General features: G+C 45.1%; 1 protein-coding gene and 1 long non-coding RNA gene across 2 annotated transcripts; one reads left to right on the top strand and one right to left on the bottom strand.

Moving 5' to 3' along the window:
* Positions 1 to 7,189: 7,189 nt before the first annotated feature.
* Positions 7,190 to 7,801, bottom strand: LOC137318341 (histone H1-like). The gene has a single exon (XM_067981226.1). It carries the CDS (start codon positions 7,799 to 7,801, stop codon positions 7,190 to 7,192), a length of 612 nt encoding a protein of 203 aa, XP_067837327.1.
* A 2,325-nt stretch (positions 7,802 to 10,126) lies between these two features.
* On the top strand, positions 10,127 to 19,043 carry LOC137318329 (uncharacterized). The gene is made up of 3 exons (XR_010961869.1): positions 10,127 to 10,412; positions 11,014 to 11,100; positions 18,017 to 19,043. It is a non-coding gene; the product is annotated as an uncharacterized lncRNA (long non-coding RNA).
* The last annotated feature ends 1,765 nt before the right edge of the window (positions 19,044 to 20,808 follow it).

Raw genomic sequence — 20,808 nt, 5'->3', positions numbered from 1 at the left:
ATAAAGTTTTTGTTTCACTCATTCGATAGTTGTGAATTTGCCCCATTATATTTCACTGTACATTGCGCAATATTTCTGTCTGATTTCTCAGGACACGATTTAGATTAATTCAAATAAACCGAACTGAAACACGAATAAAAACTGAATATAAAGCTGGAAGTTTTAATGGCGACCGTCAAAGGTGAAAGGGATAAAATAGAGAGAAAAAAATACCAAAAATGCTGGAAAGACTCAGCAGGTCCGGCAGCATCTGTGGAGAAGGGAAGCTCGGGTTAACGGTTCAGGACTATGACCCTTCTATAGATCAGAAAGGTTAATCCGACATAATTTAAATAAGGAACGGGAATCAGCAGAGGGAAAAACTTCAGAAAATCAATTAATTTCACTGAATCCGGACAATTGTACAGATCAGGTGAAATAATAATACAAAGAGACAGAGATAAATTGAACATTATGGGGGATATAAATGAGCTTTAAAAGTATTTTTTCAAATGTAAATTAGACCCGTTTGTGTTTTGGAAACACTATCCCTCTGAACAGCATCAAATTCGGTTCCAGTCTTGGTGTTTCTGAATTAAGCGAACTGGGATTCAAACCTGTTGGAATTAACTGTTTGGAAGGCAGCTATACTCACCATTCTTGCGCCTTAGTTCACTCAGAGGGAGAAATAGTGTGTTTCTGTGGAGTTTGGGTTTTGAGTTTCTGGCACTTTAATCACAGACAATGAATAGTTCCCAAACACCAGCCCCTGAACAGACACAACAAGCTGGTGGAATTTCTCATTTATAAATATTAAATAAGGAAACGGCCAGGAAGATTTCACAAGAACAAGTGGGGAAGCAAAGAGGAACAACGAAATTAAATTATCAAGGAATATCAAAAGAAATAGTAAATTATTCTCCAGACGCATACATAAAACAGGGAAAATCAGAACAGCTTCAGTGCCACCAAGGAATGCACAAAATAAACACACAGGTAACGTCAGTGAAATGCCAGAAATATTGAATTATTACTTTGCCTCAGTATTTACCCGGGAGATTAACAGGGTGAACATGATATTAGAGGAAGGGGTCAATAAAGATATCAAGACATTCAAGTTAGAAAGGGTGATTAAACTCCTGGTCCAGATGGATTCCATCTGCACATATTAAATGAAGCAAGGGAAGGGATAGCAGAGGCACTGTTACATATATAGAAAAAATCATCACAAAAAGGAATAGTGCCAGAGGACTGGATGACAGTTAATGTGATTCTTATATTTTAAAACAGGAGATTGAACAAGTCCAGGGAACTATAGACCAGTTAACTAAAGGTCGGTGGCAGGAGTGATCATGGAATTCTTTACTCAATGAAGCAATAGAAAAACATCTGTAAAGCGAAAATATAATAAAGAATAGTCAGCACGGATTTCGGAAAGGGAAGGTTTAACAGTTTGGCAGAAGGTTTGACAGTTTAAATTACAGTTCAACATAACTTATCTGCTTCTCAATTCTATTCCTCGAGAAATAAACTTCTGTTTGCTTTCTGTGGCCTGATCAACTTGTGTTGCTACTTTTAATAATTTGTCAATCTGTACCCCTAAATCCCTTTGCTCTTCTACCCCATTTAGACTCTTATTTTCCAAGCAGTATGTGGCCTCCTTATTCCCCCGAGCAAAACGCACCACCTCACACCTTTCTATATTGAAATTCAATGGCCATTTACACGGCCTTTCAGCAAGCTTATCAATTCTTCTTGTATTTTGTCGCAGTCTTCCTCAGTATAGACAATACCCCCTAAATTAATTACAAGAATTTAACACAGCATTACAACTAACGTTTGTTCTCACAAAATGTACTTGCAGCTCGTCTCCATTGCCAGTTTTTCTAAATCCCACCCGTGCAATATAATGTGAAGAATGAGTTTATCTTCTGTCCCTCTCTCATCTGCAAACTTCAATGACCTGGGGTTTGGGGACATCCACTGGCCGGAAGCAGAACTGCAACAGTTCGGAACAAATTGCTGAAACCGGACAATGTGCAGTGTGAGCTTGTTTGTGATTGGTGGCAGGTATTAAATCTGATTGGATATCTGAAGAAACCAATCAGACAGTTTCAGTTAATAATTATTGTGACATCACTTCCTATGACCCAATCACAATCATTGCCTTCCCCCATCCCTCATTACCATTGGGCTGTGGGGCTGCCTATTTAATCCGAGCTCGGAGCGGATTTGGGTCATTTCTGGGTCTGAAATTGAGTTTGAAAATGCCTGAGGACAAGAAAGCAGCTCCCAAGAAGGGCGCCAAGAAAACCTTGAATAAAGCACCAGCCAAGGGCGGCAAGAAGCGGAGAAAGTCGAGGAAGGAGAGTTACTCCATCTACGTCTACAAAGTGATGAAGCAGGTTCACCCCGACACCGGCATCTCCTCCAAGGCCATGAGCATCATGAACTCCTTTGTGAACGATATTTTCGAGCGCATCGCGGGTGAGGCTTCCCGCCTGGCCCATTATAATAAACGGCGCACCATCAGCTCCCGGGAGATCCAGACCGCCGTGCGCCTGCTGCTGCCCGGAGAACTGGCCAAGCACGCCGTGTCGGAAGGGACAAAGGCGGTGACCAAGTACACCAGCTCCAAGTAAAACTCCACAATGTACTGAAAAAAAAACAACGGCTCTTTTAAGAGCCACCCACAACCTCTCTGAAGGAGCTGCATTTCCGATATATTTACATAGTATGTTTTTAATACCGCGATATTATTCCAATCGAAAACTGATACTCTACGCCGTTGAAATTTCTGACCCAGAAAGTGAACACGAGTTTCTGATCCGCTCCTTCCCATTCGCTTTGTTCTTAAAGCGTTACTATTCCGGCGACGAACACACCCTGAATGACCCCTTAGCATTTCCATTATCTCTATGAATTCAGTCTCCCCACATTAAAAGCAAACCCACCCCTTGCAGTAACACAGCGGAGTCGGGGCAGAATGAGAACTCCGTCCGGGTCCGTCTTTTCACAGAAACACTCTCGGCTCTGTGAGAAGGGACCAATCTATAACGTGTCACTTTTATAAAGACTAAATTGAAACGTGTCCCTTCACGGGATGCTGTGAATGGGGATTTCGTCCCGAACGGTACAGTTTGAAAGCGATGATAAAATTAGCGATAATTTAAAGCAGATTTTAAAACAGCGCCAGCGATTGGTGACGGGTAGCGCTGAATAAGACAAGATAAAAAGAACGGGTTTAAAATCTTGTGCTCAGGGAGAACATTGATCGAAATCCCGTCCTTTACTGCACTGAAATTGGCGGGCTTTTTGAAATTCATCAAATTCCTTGTCTGACCGTTGAGGCCGGAAAATCCCGCCCTCTTCTGATTCCCAGCTATCTGATTGGTTAATGAAATAGGCAAATGAGGTGTATTAAAGAACAACCAATCAGATGACCTTTCAGTCTATAAGAAGGGGAAATACGGAAATCATTCTTCATTCTTTGTGAAAGTGTTTGTGAGATTGTGGAAATGTCTGGAAGAGGAAAAACCGGCGGTAAAGCTCGTGCCAAGGCCAAGTCTCGCTCATCCCGGGCCGGACTGCAGTTCCCTGTGGGCCGTGTTCACAGGCACCTGCGAAAGGGGAACTACGCTGAACGTGTGGGTGCCGGAGCCCCGGTCTATCTGGCTGCTGTGCTCGAGTATCTGACGGCTGAAATCCTCGAGCTGGCCGGCAACGCGGCCCGGGACAACAAGAAGACCCGAATCATCCCCAGACACCTGCAGCTGGCCATCCGCAACGACGAGGAGCTCAACAAGCTGCTGGGACGGGTGACCATCGCTCAGGGCGGGGTGCTGCCTAATATCCAGGCCGTGCTGCTGCCGAAGAAAACCAGCACTGTGAGCTCCAAGAGCAAATAAAGCGACCAAGATTTAATCTGATAACCCAAAGGCTCTTTTCAGAGCCACCCACTGTATTTATGAAAGGGCTGGTTACTGTCTGTCAAAGGACTTGATTCCGATTCGCGAAACTAACAATAATTTCTAAAATACAAATGATCCATATCGGTCTGTTGCAGTACTCGCTTCCGGACCGCAGATGTGGCCAACCTCCAATAGATTGAAATTTGCAGTTTGTCTGGTAAATGAGACAAAATACCAGAACCGTCAGAATTGTTAACTGGGTGGGTGGGATGCAGAAATACCAGGGACGCTTGTTATTTTACCCAGATGTATACAACAGATGCTGAATGATAAGTTGTTTATTGTGTCAGCGATTACTGATTAAAGAATGTGTAAAATTTGTGTTTGGATGTGAGTGAGGTATTTATTCTGTCCCTGCCCGTCTGATATCTGCTCCCTCCCCTTTGTACATTTCCCGTTTAAGCAAATTTCTCACGGCTCTGCCATTTCAACCCAGGAGATCACAGCTCTTTCCATCGCCGATTTGGTGGCTCTGAAAAGAGCCTTTGTTGCACTTGGTGCTGAAGCCGGGTCGGGTTTAGGCGCGCTCCCCGCGGATGCGGCGGGCCAGCTGGATGTCTTTGGGCATGATGGTGACTCGCTTGGCGTGGATGGCGCACAGGTTGGTGTCCTCAAACAGGCCCACCAGGTAAGCCTCGCTGGCCTCCTGCAGGGCCATGACGGACGAGCTCTGGAAGCGCAGGTCTGTCTTGAAGTCCTGAGCGATCTCTCGCACCAGGCGCTGGAAGGGCAGTTTGCGGATCAGCAGCTCGGTGGATTTCTGGTAGCGGCGGATCTCCCTCAGAGCCACAGTGCCGGGTCTGTAGCGATGAGGCTTCTTCACTCCGCCCGTGGCTGGAGCGCTCTTCCTCGCCGCTTTGGTAGCCAACTGTTTGCGAGGAGCTTTCCCGCCGGTCGATTTGCGCGCTGTCTGCTTGGTCCTGGCCATTTTCTGAACCGATCTCAACACAACCTGAGACACAAAGACTGTTAATACGGAGTCAGCTCTGGGGCCGCCTTATAAAGGGTCTAAGGGGATCCGCCCCTGGACTGTGATTGGCTTCAGTCACACACCCTGTCAGGGACAGACCGCCAAGGGACTCGAATTGAACCGAGTTCTGTCAGTCAGAACGAAACGGCGGGAGATATTGGGCTCCAATTGGCTGAGCTGAAATTAATCATCAATTTCAAAAAGCCCGCCAATTTCAGAGCATCAAATAAGTTTCAAGAAAAGCTCATTTCCCTCCAGCAATTTAAGAATCTCTCTCTTCAAATCTCCACTATTTCCCACTTGTCAGCTCAAATCTCAGGCTGTTTCACATTCCGGTTCATTCTCTGATCTGTCTGTAAACGGGCGGGAATAAAGCCCCGGTCATTGCTTTCCGAAACGGGACAAAGTCCAGCTTCAATTTCAAAAATCCCGCCAGTTCCGGCCCGGTGAACCGCTCCTCAAACAGAAACTTCACATCGAACTGATAATTGAATGAGAGCAGGAAATAAAGACCGAGCAGAGAGGACACAGCGGGAGAGGGAGTGAGGAGGGATTTTACTCTGAGCGGAGAATGTAATGTCTGGGGAAAGACTCTGTATCACCGCCTGTTCATTTATACCGTGAAACGGGAATTCCGCTCCTTCTCTCGGGATGGCCCAGAACCCGGGCCGTTGTTTCTGATCTCCCTGTACCGAGTGTTGGGGAATCTCCCCATAATAATTAAATATCGGAAACTGCTTCCCCATCCCAAGATCTTTCCTCTCCCCGTTCCCAGGTCAGTGCTCCCTCTGTGAGGCGGTGGGTGGCTCTTAGAAGAGCCTTTGTTTTGTGTTCGGTTTGAAAGGGTCGAGTTGTTCAGCCGCCGAATCCATAGAGAGTGCGGCCCTGCCGTTTCAGAGCGTACACCACATCCATGGCAGTGACCGTCTTGCGCTTGGCGTGTTCAGTGTAGGTGACCGCCTCCCTGATCACATTCTCCAGGAAAACCTTCAGCACCCCGCGGGTTTCCTCGTAGATCAGACCCGAGATCCGCTTGACACCGCCACGGCGAGCCAGGCGGCGGATGGCTGGTTTGGTGATCCCCTGGATGTTATCACGAAGCACTTTCCGGTGCCGCTTTGCTCCGCCTTTGCCCAGTCCTTTGCCTCCTTTACCTCTTGTAAACAATTTTACAACACCAAGTTATAGTCCAGCAATTTTGACGAAGGAGGAAGCCTCCGAAAGCTTGTTAATTTAAAATAAAATTGCTGGACTATAACTTGGTGTTGTAAAATTGTTTACAATTGTCAACCCCAGTCGATCACCGGCATCTCCACATCCTTTACCTCTGCCAGACATGATGATTCTTCACTCAAATCGCTGCTGAATGAATAACAAACTTATGCTGCTTCCGTTTTTATGCAGCCTGCCCCGACCTGACTGAAACAGACACAGGGAGGGGAGGAGACAGAGTGAGATTTTAAACAGAGAGGGGAGGAGACAGAGTGAGATATTAAACAGGGAGGGGAGGAGACAGAGTGAGAGGACAGAGAGGGGAGGAGACAGTCAGAGTGACGGACAGAGCGGAGAGCGGCCTCTGATATTCCAGCTCCACCTCCAGCTTTCTCCACCCGCCAATTTCAAACCGTTTATCGATAATAGAACCGAAACACAGCGCTCCGCACAAACCCTGACAGACTCGGGCTTCATATTCAAGGATTCCCAGAAAAACAAAGCTTTTAAATAAGCCCCGTTACAATTAACAGTCAGTAATATTCCTGCCTAAATACAGTCCCTTCTATAACAAGTCAACCCGCCTCCTTCCATTTCAGTCCCAGACCCGATTCGATCTCCCCACACATCCCCTCCCAGACGGGTTCAGCAGTTTACAAACACTTTATTCCAGCTGATTTGGAGAATCTCATGTGTTGGGGTTTGAATTGTGATAGCGGCGGATCTCCGCCAGTTTTACCCTGTCACGGACTCTCGCCCTGAATCTGTGAGAAAAAATGAACTGGGAATGGAGCCGAACACACGCCAGTTCCAGTGAGGCCCGGCCCGGACATCCCATTCTCTCTATTTTATTTCAGACAGTGGGGGTCGGGCGGGGATAGCGAATATCAGCGAGTCACCAGGATCCTGGGTTTATTTGAAATGATTTCTATCTGAAATCTGAGCCCGGCCCCGGGACAGGAATCATCTGATTCCGGGATCAGCTCTTTTCTGAGAGACGTGGGCGGCTCTGAGAAGAGCCGTTGGGTTCAGATGGTCAAAAGTTGCACTTGATTTTTTACTTCTTTTTGCCCGCTGCTTTCTTGGGCTTTGCTGACTTCGGCTTGGGCTTCGGCTTTTCCACCTTCTTCGCCTTCGCCTTCACTGTCTTGGGGGTCTTGGGCTTCTTCGCCGCCGCTTTCTTCTTAATTGGTGATTTCGCCGCCTTTTTCGTGGTCGATTTCTTGACCGCTGGTTTCTTGGCCGTTAATTTCTTGACGGCTTTTTTTTTGGCCGCTGGTTTCTTTCCGGGAGATTTCTTGGTCACTTGTTTCTTCACCTTCTTTCCCACTTTTGCCTGGGTTTCCTTCTTAGCGACTCTGAAGGAGCCCGAGGCGCCCGTGCCCTTGATCTGCACCAGGGAGCCTTTTTCCACATTTCTCTTGATACTTAATTTGATCTGGGACCGGAGCTTCTCCACATCCAGGCCTTTGGTCGCCAGAACCTTCTTTATCGCGGCCAGGGATATCCCCTTGCGATCCTTGCAATCCGCCACAATCTTAACGATCTGTTCTCCCAACGGGGGGCCGGTGGTCTTGGGTCTGGGAACCGCCTTCTTCTTCTTGGGAGCCTTGGGTGGAGCGGCGGCGGCGACAGGAGGTGCCGTTTCGGCGGCTGCAGTGTCTGTCATGTCCGGGACTCTGTCGAAAATCTCTCTGACAGTCAGAGCTGGGTCAGAAATGAAACGAGAGGCGGCGGCACAGAGCAACTTAAAGGCACAGAGCGGACGGGGCGGAGACATCCTGCGGTCAGCTCCCGGCCCCTCCAGCCTCTCTGTGTTTCTCTCTCCTCTTAAACTCCCCGATTCCAATTCAAATCGGGCACTCCAGAGTCCCAGACTAGCCCCTTCCTATCTCTAACACCGGTATGTTTGCTGTCGAAAAACTTTCACCGGAATTAAAAGCACCAGTTTCGATTTAAACCCGTTTCATTGCTGCACTGATCGCGCTCTCTCACCCGATCGCCGACATGATCTCCGTTTTTCGGCTGAAATCTTGAATTGATCTGAAACTTTACCTTAAATTTCCACTTCGGAGCTCGGCAGTGGAGGAGGGCGTTCCTTTGAAATGGATTTTTTTAAATTTTACTCAAAATAGACTTGGAAATCCGGCGATGAGACCGGCCACACAAACACAGTGACATTAATCTAACCCGCCCGCCCCTTTAACACACTCTCTCTGACACAATGTTCACATCTTCACATTCACAGGACAAACTGTTCGCCAGATTGACAATTCCCGGGACAGGCTTTCCTCCCCGCTCGGCCTGTGCTGCAGATTCTCGGGGGTTAGTTGTCGTTTCCCAGCTCAGTAACTGTTAAACACCCTGAGGCCGGCGCTCCTCACAGTGTCTGGTCCCCAGATTCAGGGACAGGAGACAATCACAGCTGTGGATGTGATAATCCATATCTGGTTTTACATGATTATATTATTCACACTCAGCAATATGTTTGGTTGAGACGATAATACAAATTATCCGCTCTGGGCTCCTCCAGTCTCTCTGTCTTTCTCTCCCTCCTCCTAAACTGACTGACAGACAAAAGTAACTGGTGTCCTATCCGTCCCATTCTCAACACCCAGAGACGGCCAGTTACTGAATAAATTCAACATTCATCGGCAGTCCAGTGTCAGACAGTTGCAGGCTGTTTCTCTCCACCTTTCCTTACTGGACTGGAGACTGATAAATGCACCGTCAGACCGGCTCATACAGAATAGAAGGGACAGTGACCGTCTCACCAACAGCACCGGAGGTCTGTTCACAGACACAGAATCAGTCTTTACCTTCCAACAGGGTGTTCATATTACGCTCAATAACACTATCCCGCTTTCATGTACAGCGGAAGAGATAGAGAAATACAGACGGACAGATAAAGAGACAGACACACAGACAAAGTATCATTCTCACACTTCCTCCCAGTGTGTCCGTTTCACACTCAGCAAACAGTATCCCACCTTTGTGTGCAGCGCTAGAGAGATACAGACAGGCGGAGTATCAGCCAGACGCTTCCCATCAGTGTCTCTGTATCACGCTCAGCAGCAGTATTCCACCTTCATATGTTGCACAAAAGAGAGAGAAAAACTGACCTGCAATGTCCCGTTTTCACCCAGTAACAAATTGGAAAATACTCCATTCCAATTGCCATTCCAAGCTGGAGTGACAGAAGATGCAGTCTCATCTCTCACTGATATTATTTCAGAGACAGACACATTATTAATCCCACTCTCAGGGACAGTGTCACGCATTTAACCCTCTCTTGCATGTTGTACCCTCTGCAATTTTGCAGCTCAGGGCCCTTCTGTATTTCTCTCAGTGACCGAGAGTTTCACTCCGATTGAAATAAACTGGGACTGTAGCAGTCAGATATTAATCCGACACGGTCCCAGCAAATACACCGACTCCCACTTTCCTCCCATGTTTCTCCAGGATGAAATCCTCTCATTTCGAGGATTTCATTTTCACATCGTTCACCTGACGAAGGAGGAAGCCTCCGAAAGCTTGTGAATTTAAAATAAAATTGCTGGACTATAACTTGGTGTTGTAAAATTGTTTACAATTCTCCAGGATTGGTTGGAGGAATCCGGCCTCCAGATACGGAGTCACAAGTTTCTTTATCAGTAACGGGACCAAGAATGAACAGAACCAATTGGCTCATTTCACAGCCGCCCACTTTATCTCTGAAAGACTCTTTTCCATCAAAAGATACCGAGAGAAACAGCAGGGATGGAAACATCTAGTTTAATAGTTCGAGATTGGAAAGTCAGCATCTGTTTCTCATTCTGGTGCCTGTTCCTGCACTGCCTGTGGACCCCATTCCCTCTGACCTTTCCCCCAGACCCACTTCCTTTGCTCAGACTCTGAAAAATTCCAATTGGGGAAAGTTTCCATCGATTTTTGTATTGGGAATTAAACCAGATATCTGCGCATGCGTGACGCAGCCCCGCCCCCAGCGCTGGTCGTCGGTGAACGGAAGAGCGCATGCGCGCTGCCCTCCCCCAGCTCGGCCTGTGGGCGCCATTCCCTCAGTGAGCGGAAGAAGATGGTTTAAAACAGCCGGGAATGGAGAGATCACGGCCCCCGGGGGAAGGGAGCAAAGAGCAGCCTCGTTACAGCAGCTCATCGCTTCGGGACCGTGTCCGCAGATGGGCTCAGAGATCGGCATTGAGTCCGGGGGAAGGTCAGGGGGAGTCCGGGGGCTGTTTGTAAGAGGCGGAGTGGATCAGGAACTGGTCCCGGAACATGGAGTGAGCGGGGGAAGGGAGAGGTCATTCTCGGGCTGTGTGTGCACAGGGTGTGTCCAGGGGAAGGGAGACAGAATGGGAAGAACCTGCTATTTAAAATCATTGCTGCTTTCTCTCCTCAAATCAGTCGTGAATGTTCCTGGTTTAGTTCCAGTCTCACCCTGTTACTGGACAGTGAACAGTCAGGATGTGGGGAGTTATACAAACAGTATCTATTGCAGGCATCAGGTGAGAAGTGTGAAGGACACATTTTCAACAGCGGTTGTTTGGTTTCGGGTGAACAGTTAGTCCCATGGGAGAGGAGTTGAGAAACCTGACCTGTAGAAAGGTCCCTGCCCCAGCGGGTAGTCCCATTCACTGATCAGTGCAGGGGTTGGGTTGTGTCTGGATGTCACTAAATTGTTTTAAAATCGTCCAGCACACCTGGTGTGCAGAAGCTGAGTGGTGCAGTGCTGCAGTGGAGTCAGACATTGACACTGTTTCTATCACTGGTTTTCATTTGTGGATATTCAAAATGATCATTAACAGAGATATTAAACTGATCACTTTTGTATTTTCTACCTCACCTGTTCCTGAGTAACAAGAGATAATTTTCTTTCTACAGGCAAATCCTTGAAGGATCCAGAATAAATGTGATGTTTCCTCCACCCGAGGCACTGGAAACAGTGCAGCCAGCTCCTTCTCACACACAGTAAGTACATTATCACACACACAGAGCACAGAGACACAGACAGGTCATCAGTTCCACAGTCTCAGACAGCAGAAGTAGTCAGTCCCACACTGATCTTAAATTCCAGAGACACATTTTCAATCCAACAGAGCAGGTGAAGTCGATACTGTTCCATTTCTCCCAAACTCAGTCCCACTGACAGGGAAATACAAAAATCCCAGTCAAAATCACACTCTCAGATTGAAAGGCACTGTGTCAATCTAACAATAGGGCAACATTAAATACCAGATAGAAATCACACATGGTACCCGATTGAAAGGCACAGAATGAATCCCAATAATGTACCCTGAGATTCCAATTGAATACCACCCCACAACTCACACATGTGAGTGTAATACATGCAGTATCCATTCGAATAGTGTGTCATGAGATACAAATTGCAGACAAGTCCAAAACTCATGTAGAGTATCAGACTGAGAAATGCTGTGACAGTGTAACCTGAGAAACAAATTAGAAACCAGTTTATAATACACTCATAGTATGAGATGTAAAGATACAGTATCAATTCTATTAGTGCACACTGAGATGCACATTACATACCAGTCCAAAAATCTCTCTCAATATTAGACTGAAAGACACAGTATCGATTACAATAGAACAGACTGAGCTACACATTATACACCAATTCAAAAATCACTATATCAGTTTGTAATATATGTTATCATTCACAATAGTACACAAAAAAATTGATTTAATAGTAGTCCAAAAAGCACACAAATTATCTGATTAAAAACCTCCAGCACGAAATCCTAAAGTTTATCCATATTTATCAATAAAATGAGAAAAACTATTTAAACATGAAGATATTAAAGCTACAGTATTGAACACCGTAATGTAATGTGAGAAAATAATTACAGACAGATACAGAATAAATCTCGCACTCATGTATGGTACCACAGTTGACAGAGAATGAATCCCCCACTCTCATAATGTACCAGAAACTGGCAGATAAAGTATGAATCCCACACTCACACAGCATCAGAGACTGCATATATTGAATGAATCGCAAACTCAAACACACTACTGACAAGATACACAATGAATCCCACACAGTATCACGGACTGAGAGATACAAAATGAATCTCTCAGTCACCTACATTAGTGCAGGCTGAGTTACAAATTAGGGACCAGTCCACAAATCTCAGTGTCAGATTGAACGATACAGTACCAATTCCATTAGTGCAGACTGAGCTACATATTAAACACCAATACAAAAGACCAATACAGATTCAGACTGAAATATACAGTATTCCATTGATGCAGACTGAGCTGCACATTGTATATAAGTTCAAAAATGTCACCATATCAGTTTGGAAGATACACTAAATCACAATTGTGTTCACATTGATGCAGATTTAATCGTAGCCAAAAAGTGCAGTGATTCTCTGATTATAACCTACAGCATCACATTTTAAAGTATATAATTATCTACCACTTAAACACTGGGAAAAATTAGTTATACATTTATGTATTAAAGATACAGGTTTGAACGCCATGCTGTAAACTGAGATACAAATTAGATACAGATAAAGAATGAATCTCATACTCAGATCCAGTGCCAGAGACTGACATACAGAATGAATCCCTCACTCACACAATGTACCACTGACTGACAGATACAGAACGAATCCCACACTCACACACTGTAGCACAGACTGACAGATACAGTATATATATCACTCATATACAGTATCAGAGATTGATGGAAATGGAATGAATGTCTCACTCACATCCAGCACCAGACACTGACAGGAATAGAATGAACCTCATTCAGATACAGTACAAGGGACTGACATATATAGAATGAATCCCACACTCACACAAAGCACCACAGGCTGACAGAATCAGAATGAATCACTAAGTCAAATCACTGCAGACTGAGTTACACATAACATGCCAGTCCAAAAATCTTAGTGTCAGATTGAAAGATAATGTATCAATTTCTTTAGTGCAGACTGAGCCAAACATTATATAGCAGTCCAACACTGTCAGACCTTATCAGACTCAAAGATACAACATCAATTCCATTCGCATGTACTGAGCCACATGTTACACACCAGTCCAAAAATCTCATACAGTAACAGACTGATAGATACATTATCAATTCTATTAGTGCAGGCTGAGCTATATATTACATTGCAGTCCAAAAATCTCACAGTGTCAGACTGAGATACAGAATTAATTCCATTATTATAGACTGAGCTACACATTATATACCAGTTAAATAATTTCACCATGGACAGATTGAAAGGTACATTATCATTCACAACAGAGTTCAGAGATGAAGATGTAATACTACTCCAAAACTCACACACATTGTTTGATTAAAGAAAATCCAAAAGTATATCAATATTTACAAATTAAACACTTGATAAAAAACTGCTTAGCCTTTAAAGTATTAAAGATATAGTTTCATATACAATAATATAAACTGAAATAAGAATACAGAATGAATCCAGACTTGCACATTGTCTCATAGACTGAATTATAGAATGAAACCCAGACTGAGATAAATTAGCTGAGACTGACAGATACAGAATGTATCCTAAACTCATATACAGTATCAGAGACTGACAGATACAGAATGAACCCCACATTTGCATGCAGCACCAGAGACAGACAGAAACAGAATGAATCCCACACTCACATACAGTACCAGAGACAGACAGATACAGAATAAACCCCATACTCATGTACAGTACCAGATACAGACAGGTAAAGAATAAACCCCACACTTATATACAGCACCAGAGACAGACAGAAGCAGAATAAACCTGACATTCGCATACAGTACCCGTTACAGACCGATACAGAATAAACCCCACACACGTATAGTACCACAGACTGACAGGCACAGAATGAATCCCACAATCACACACAGTACCAGAGACTGACAGATACAGAATAACCCTCATTCATATACAGTACCAGAAACAGACAAATAAAGAATAAACCCCATACTCATTTGCAGTACCAGAGACAGACAGATACAGAATGAATCCCAAATTCACATACAGTACCAGAGACTGACAGATACAGAATGAATCCCAAATTCACACAAGGTACCAGAGACTGACATATACTGAATAAACCCCACATTCACATACAGCACCAGAGACTGACAGAGACAGACAGATACAGAATGAATCCCAAATTCATACACAGTACCAGAGACTGACATATACTGAATAGACCCCACATTCAAACAGTACCAGAGACAGAGAGACACAGAACAAAAAACACACTCATTTCCAGTATCAGAGACAGACAGATACTGAAAAACTCCAAACTCATGTACAGTGAGACTGACAGACACAGAATAAACCCCACACAGGTACAGTACCACAGACTGACAGGCACAGAATGAATCCCACACTCTCACAGTACCAGAGACTGACAGATGCAGAATAAACCCCACACTCATGTACAGTATCTGAGACTGACAGAAACAGAATAAACCCCACACTCACACACAGCACCAGAGACTGATAGGCACAGAATGAATCCCACACTCACACACAGTACCAGAGACTGACAGATACAGAATAAACCCCACACTCATATGCAGCACCAGAGACTGACAGATGGAGAATAAACCCCACACTCACACACAGCACCAGAGACTGACAGATACAGTATATAACCCCCACTCATATGCAGCACCAGAGACTGACAGATAGAGAATAAACCCCACACTCATATGCAGCACCAGAGACAAACAGATACAGTATATACCCCCCACTCATATGCAGCACCAGAGACTGACAGATACAGAATAAACCCCACACTCATATACAGTACCAGAGACTGACAGATACGGAATGTGTGAATTTGGGATTCACAGTATCGGAGACAGACAGATACAGAATAAACCCCAAACACATCTACAGTATCAGAGACACACAATTACAGAATAAACCCCACACTGACACACAGTTCCAGAGACTGACAGATACAGAATAAACCTCACACTCATGTACAGTATCAGAGACTGACTTATACAGAATGAATCTTATACTCACACACAGTACCAGAGACTGACAGATACAGAATAAAGCCCAACCTCATATACTGTACCAGAGACAGATAAATACAAAATAAACAACAAACACATCGATAGTATCGGAGATAGATGGATGCAGAATAAATCCCACACTGACACACAGTACCAGAGACAGACATAGACAGAATAAACCCCACACTCATATACAGTACCAGAGACTGATAAATACAGAATAAACCCCACACTCACACACAGTACCAGAGACAGACAGATACAGAATGAAAGCTGCACTCACACACAGTACCAGAGACAGACAGATACAGAATAAAACCTACACTCACACACAGTACCAGAGACTGACAGATACAGAATAAACCCCACACTCACACACAGTACCAGAGACAGACAGATACAGAATGAATCCAACACTCACACACAGTACCAGAGAAATACAGGCACAGAATAAACCCCACACTCACACACAGTACCAGAGACAGACAGGCACAGAATAAACCCCACACTCATACACAGTACCAGAGACTGAAAAATACAGAATAAACACCAAACTTTTGTACAGTATCAGAGACTGACAGATACAGAAGAAACCCCACAATCATGTAAAGTGCCAGGTAAAATTGTTTGGTTCGTGAGTGTCTGCAAATGAAGGAAACATGGTGTCTGGTAAGGGAGTGTCTATACATGAAGGAAAAACGGTGAAGGGTCAGGGAATATCTATAAATGAAAGAGAAATGGTGACAGGTCAGGGATTGTCCATGAATGAAGGTGAAATGGTTTCTGGTAAGGGAATATTATAAATGGGAGAAGACATGGTGACAGGTCAGGGAGTGTCTAAAAATGAAGGCGAAATGGTGACGGGTTACGGAGTGTCCATAAAGGAGGGAGAAATGGTGACAGGAGGCAGAGTCTGCAAATGATGGAGAAATCGTGACTGGTCAGGGGGTGTCTGTAAATGGAGGAGGAATGTTGACTGGTCCGGGAGTGTCTGTAAATGAAGGAGAATTGTTGACAGGTCAGGTCGTGTCCATATCTGAAGGAGAAACAGTGATGGGTCAGGGAGCGTCTATTAATGAAGGGAAATGCTGACGGGTCAGGGAGAGTTTCTAAATGAAGGAGAAATGCTGAAGGGTCAGAGAGCGTCTATAAATGTAGGAGAAATTGTGTTTGATCAGAGAATGTCTGAAAATGAAGGCGAAATGGTGACTGGTCAGGGGGTGTCTGTAAATGAAGGAGGAATGGTGATTGGTCAGGGAGTGTCTGTAAATGAAGGCGAAATGGTGACTGGTCAGGGAGAGTCTGTAAATGAAGGAGGAATGGTGATTGGTCAGGGAGTGTCTGTAAATGAAGGCGAAATGGTGACTGGTCAGGGAGAGTCTGTAAATGAAGGAGGAATGGTGATTGGTCAGGGAGTGTCTGTAAATGAAGGCGAAATGGTGACTGGTCAGGGAGAGTCTGTAAATGAAGGAGGAATGGTGATTGGTCCGGGAGTGTCTGTAAATGAAGGCGAAATGGTGACTGGTCAGGGGGTGTCTGTAAATGAAGGAGAAATGGTGACTGGTCAGGGGGTGTCTGTAAATGAAGGAGAAATGGTGACTGGTCAGGGGGTGTCTGTAAATGAAGGAGGAATGGTGATTGGTCAGGGGGTGTCTGTAAATGAAGAAGGAATGGTGATTGGTCCGGGAGTGCTTGTAAATGAAGGCGAAATGGTGACTGGTCAGGGGGTGTCTGTAAATGAAGGAGGAATGGTGATTGGTCCTGGAGTGTCTGTAAATGAAGCAGGAATGGTGATTGGTCCGGGAGTGTCTGTAAATGAAGGAGGAATGGTGATTGGTCAGGGGGTGTCTGTAAATGAAGGAGAAATGGTGATTGGTCAGGGGGTGTCTGCAAATGAAGGCGAAATGGTGATTGGTCAGGGGGTGTCTGTAAATGAAGGAGGAATGGTGATTGGTCAGGGGGTGTCTGTAAATGAAGGAGGAACGGTGATTGGTCCGGGAGTGTCTGTAAATGATGGCGAAATGGTGACTGTCAGGGAGAGTCGGTAAATGAAGGAGGAACGGTGATTGGTCAGGGAGTGTCTGTAAATGCAGGAGAATTGTTGACAGGTCAGGTCGTGTCGATATCTGAAGGACAAAAAGTGATGGGTCAGGGAGTGTCTATTAATGAAGGGACATGCTGACGGGTCAGGGAGAGTTTGCAAATGAAGGAGAAATGCTGAAGTGTCAGGGAGCGTCTATAAATGTAGGAGAAATGTGTTTGATCAGGGAGTGTCTGAAAATGAAGGAGAAATTGTGATAGGTCAAGGAAAATCTTTAAATGAAGGAGAAATGGTGACTGGTCAGGGAGAGTCTGTCGCCAAAATTGGGAGATATCACAGATGGACGGCATACAGGCAGCTATGGGGAGGGACATTGTGTGGAAATGAGGGGCAGAGCATATACACACAGCCAGAGTCAGCATATTCAGGAGAGGAGAGGGGAATCAGTGAGTGTAGAACTGAATCCAACCAGAGTCAGCAACTTCAGGGGAGGAGAGGGAGGGGAACCAGTGAGTGTAGAACTGAACCCAGTCAGAGTCAGCACCTTCAGGGGAGGAGAGGGAGGGGAACCACTGAGTGTAGAACTGAACCCAGTCACAGTCGGGATCTTCAGGAGAGAGAGAAAACTTAAATAGAAGGAAAAATGTTGGAGGTGGTGCGATGGGTTTGGGTTTCAGCAGAGGGAGGAGGGTGAGTGTGTGGGACGGGGATTTACAGTTTGGGGGAATGAGCGGGAAGAATGTTCTATTGAAACTAGAATTGCCTGTTCTGAATTTCTATCCTGTATTCACAGTGAGGACTTTTGTTATCTCCTTTTACAGGGTATTAGAAGGGGCGGATTTGCAGACGAGAAACTCAAACCAAACATCACGTCAAGATCTGACTCCATTCACCAGCACCTGAAGATTATCGGCCTTAAAATGTCGGACAAATGTTGATCTGTTCTATCTGTGGGAAAAGATTTCAAACATCACTGTAATTGGAATAGCAGCGAGACACACACACCCGATTGAGAGTGTTCCAGTGCACTGACTGTGGGAAGAGCTTTCACCAGTTACACAGCCTGAAGAAACATCATACCATTCACAGTGGGGAGAAACGAGACACGTGTTCTCTGTGCAGACGAGACTTCCACTGATCTCCAACGTGGAGAGACATGAGGACACCCGCAACATGGAGAAACTGGGGAAATGTGGGGACTGTGGGAGGGGATTCAGTTACTCATCCCGGCTGGAAACTCATCGACGCAGACACACTGGGGAGAGGCCGTTCACCTGCTCCGTTTGTGGGAAGGGATTCACTCAGTCATCCCACCTCATTGAACATCAACTTGTTCACACTGATAAGAGACTTTTTAAATGTTCTGTCTGTGAGAAGAGCTTTAAAAGAAAAAGTGATCTGCTGACACACCAACGCACTCACACTGGGGAGAGGCCGTTCACCTGCTCCGTGTGTGGGAAGCGATTCACTCAGTCATCCCACCTCATTGAACATCAACTTGTTCACACTGATAAGAGACTTTTTAAATGTTCTGTCTGTGAGAAGAGCTTTAAAAGTAAAAGTGATCTGCTGACACACCAACGGGTCCACACTGGGGAGAGGCCGTTCACCTGCTCCGTGTGTGGGAAGAGTTTCACTCAATCATCCCAACTGCTGAGTCACCAGCGAGTTCACATGTGATTCCAGGAGTTGGATTCTGCTGTTATTGCTGCTGTTAATCACATCCAGGACTGAACCGTGTTCATTCTGACAGTTGGGGGTTGTTTTTGATGTTAATAATCCCTTTACCTGGGCTGGAGTTTAGTATTCTGTACAAGTGTGAAATGAATCAGCTTTCTTTCAAACAAAGTGTTTCTAGTCCTTCATATCTTGATGATAAGAATCATAGAAGTTTACAACATGGAAACAGGCCCTTCGGCCCAACATGTCCATGTCGCCCAGTTTATACCACTAAGCTAGTCCCAGATGCCTGCACTTGGCCCATATCCCTCTATACCCATCTTACCCATGTAACTGTCCAAATGCTTTTTAAAAGACGAATTTGTACCCGCCTCTACTACTGCCTCTGGCAGCTCGTTCCAGACACTCACCACCCTTTGAGTGAAAAAATTGCCCCTCTGGACCCTTTTGTATCTCTCCCCTCTCACCTTAAATCTATGCGCCCTCGTTATAGACTCCCGTACCTTTGGGAATAGATTTTGACTATCTACCTTATCTATGCCCCTCATTATTTTATAGACTTCTGTAAGATCACCCCTAAACCTCCTACTCTCCAGGGAAAACAGTCTCAGTCTATCCAACCTCTCCCTATAAGTCAAACCATCAAGTCCCGGTAGCATCCTCGTAAATCTTTTCTGCACTCTTTCTAGTTTGAGGACTTATGATGAAGTGTGTGGAATCCTGAGTTCCTTCACCTTTTCAAAAGATGGATCTACAAGATGTCCAAGTCTGACAGGACAGAAAATTGTATTATATCACAGGGTCCACTTCAATCAGCCTGAGCAGATTTCCACTACACTTGTGTGAAAAAGAGCTTCCTAATTTCAATCCGAGACGCCCTAGCTCTAAATTTAAGTTTATGTCCTCTTGTTCTGGATTCCCCCACTGGAGAAAATAGTTTCTATTTCGACCCTATCGAGCCCCTTTATAATTTTAAATCCCTGGATCAGATCACCCCTCAACCTTCTAAACTCAAGTGAATGGAAACCAAGTTTATCCAGCCCGAGTATCATTCTGGTGAATCTGCACTGTCCCCCCTCCAAGGCCAATATATCCTTGGTGAGGATCAGTACTCCAGAGGGGCTCTGACCAAGACTCTGTAGAACTGAAGCATCACTTCCTTCCCTTTGTATTCCAGCCCTGGAGATAAAGGCCATTAATCTGTGATTGCTTTTTGTATCTGTGCACTCGCCTTTAGTGATTTGTGTACATGGACACCCAAATCCCTTTGCTCCTCCACCGTTCCCAATCTCTCACTTTAAGAAAATACTCCAATGTTTCCTTTTTGCATCCAAAGTGAATGATCTCACTCTTCCCCACATTGAACTCCATCTGCCACAGTTTGTCCATTCACTTAAACAGTCCCTTTGTAACTTCCTGCTCCCATCTACATCACTTACTGTGCCTCATAACTTTGTGTCATCTGGAAACTTGGATCTACAACTCTCTATTCCTTCATCCAATTTATTGATAAATATGGTGAAAAGCTGAGGCCCCAGTGCAGATCCCTGGGAACACCACTTGTCATATCCCACCAATCAAAGAACTTTCCCTTTATCCCTACTCTCTTCTCCGACCTCCCAATCAATTACAACCCATGTCACAAGGTCACTTTCAATTGTGTGCGTTTTATTTATTCTATTAATCTCTTGTGCTGAACCTTATCAAATGCCTTCTGGAAGTCCACATAGACAACATCCATAGACACTCCCCTGTCCACCTTGTTGGTTTCCTCAACAAATCCAGCTAAATTAGTCAGACATGACCTACCCTTCACAAATCCAAGTTGACTCTCTTTGACCAGCTCAATTTGTGTCTCATGATAGATTTCAGTAAGTTCCCCACAACCGACGTTAAAATGACAGGTCTGTATTGTCCTGGTTTCTCCCTCCCT

The sequence above is a fragment of the Heptranchias perlo genome, unplaced genomic scaffold, assembly GCF_035084215.1.
Source record: "Heptranchias perlo isolate sHepPer1 unplaced genomic scaffold, sHepPer1.hap1 HAP1_SCAFFOLD_70, whole genome shotgun sequence".
NCBI classification, from domain to species: domain Eukaryota; kingdom Metazoa; phylum Chordata; class Chondrichthyes; order Hexanchiformes; family Hexanchidae; genus Heptranchias; species Heptranchias perlo.
This window is presented reverse-complemented; position numbering and strand designations above follow the sequence as displayed.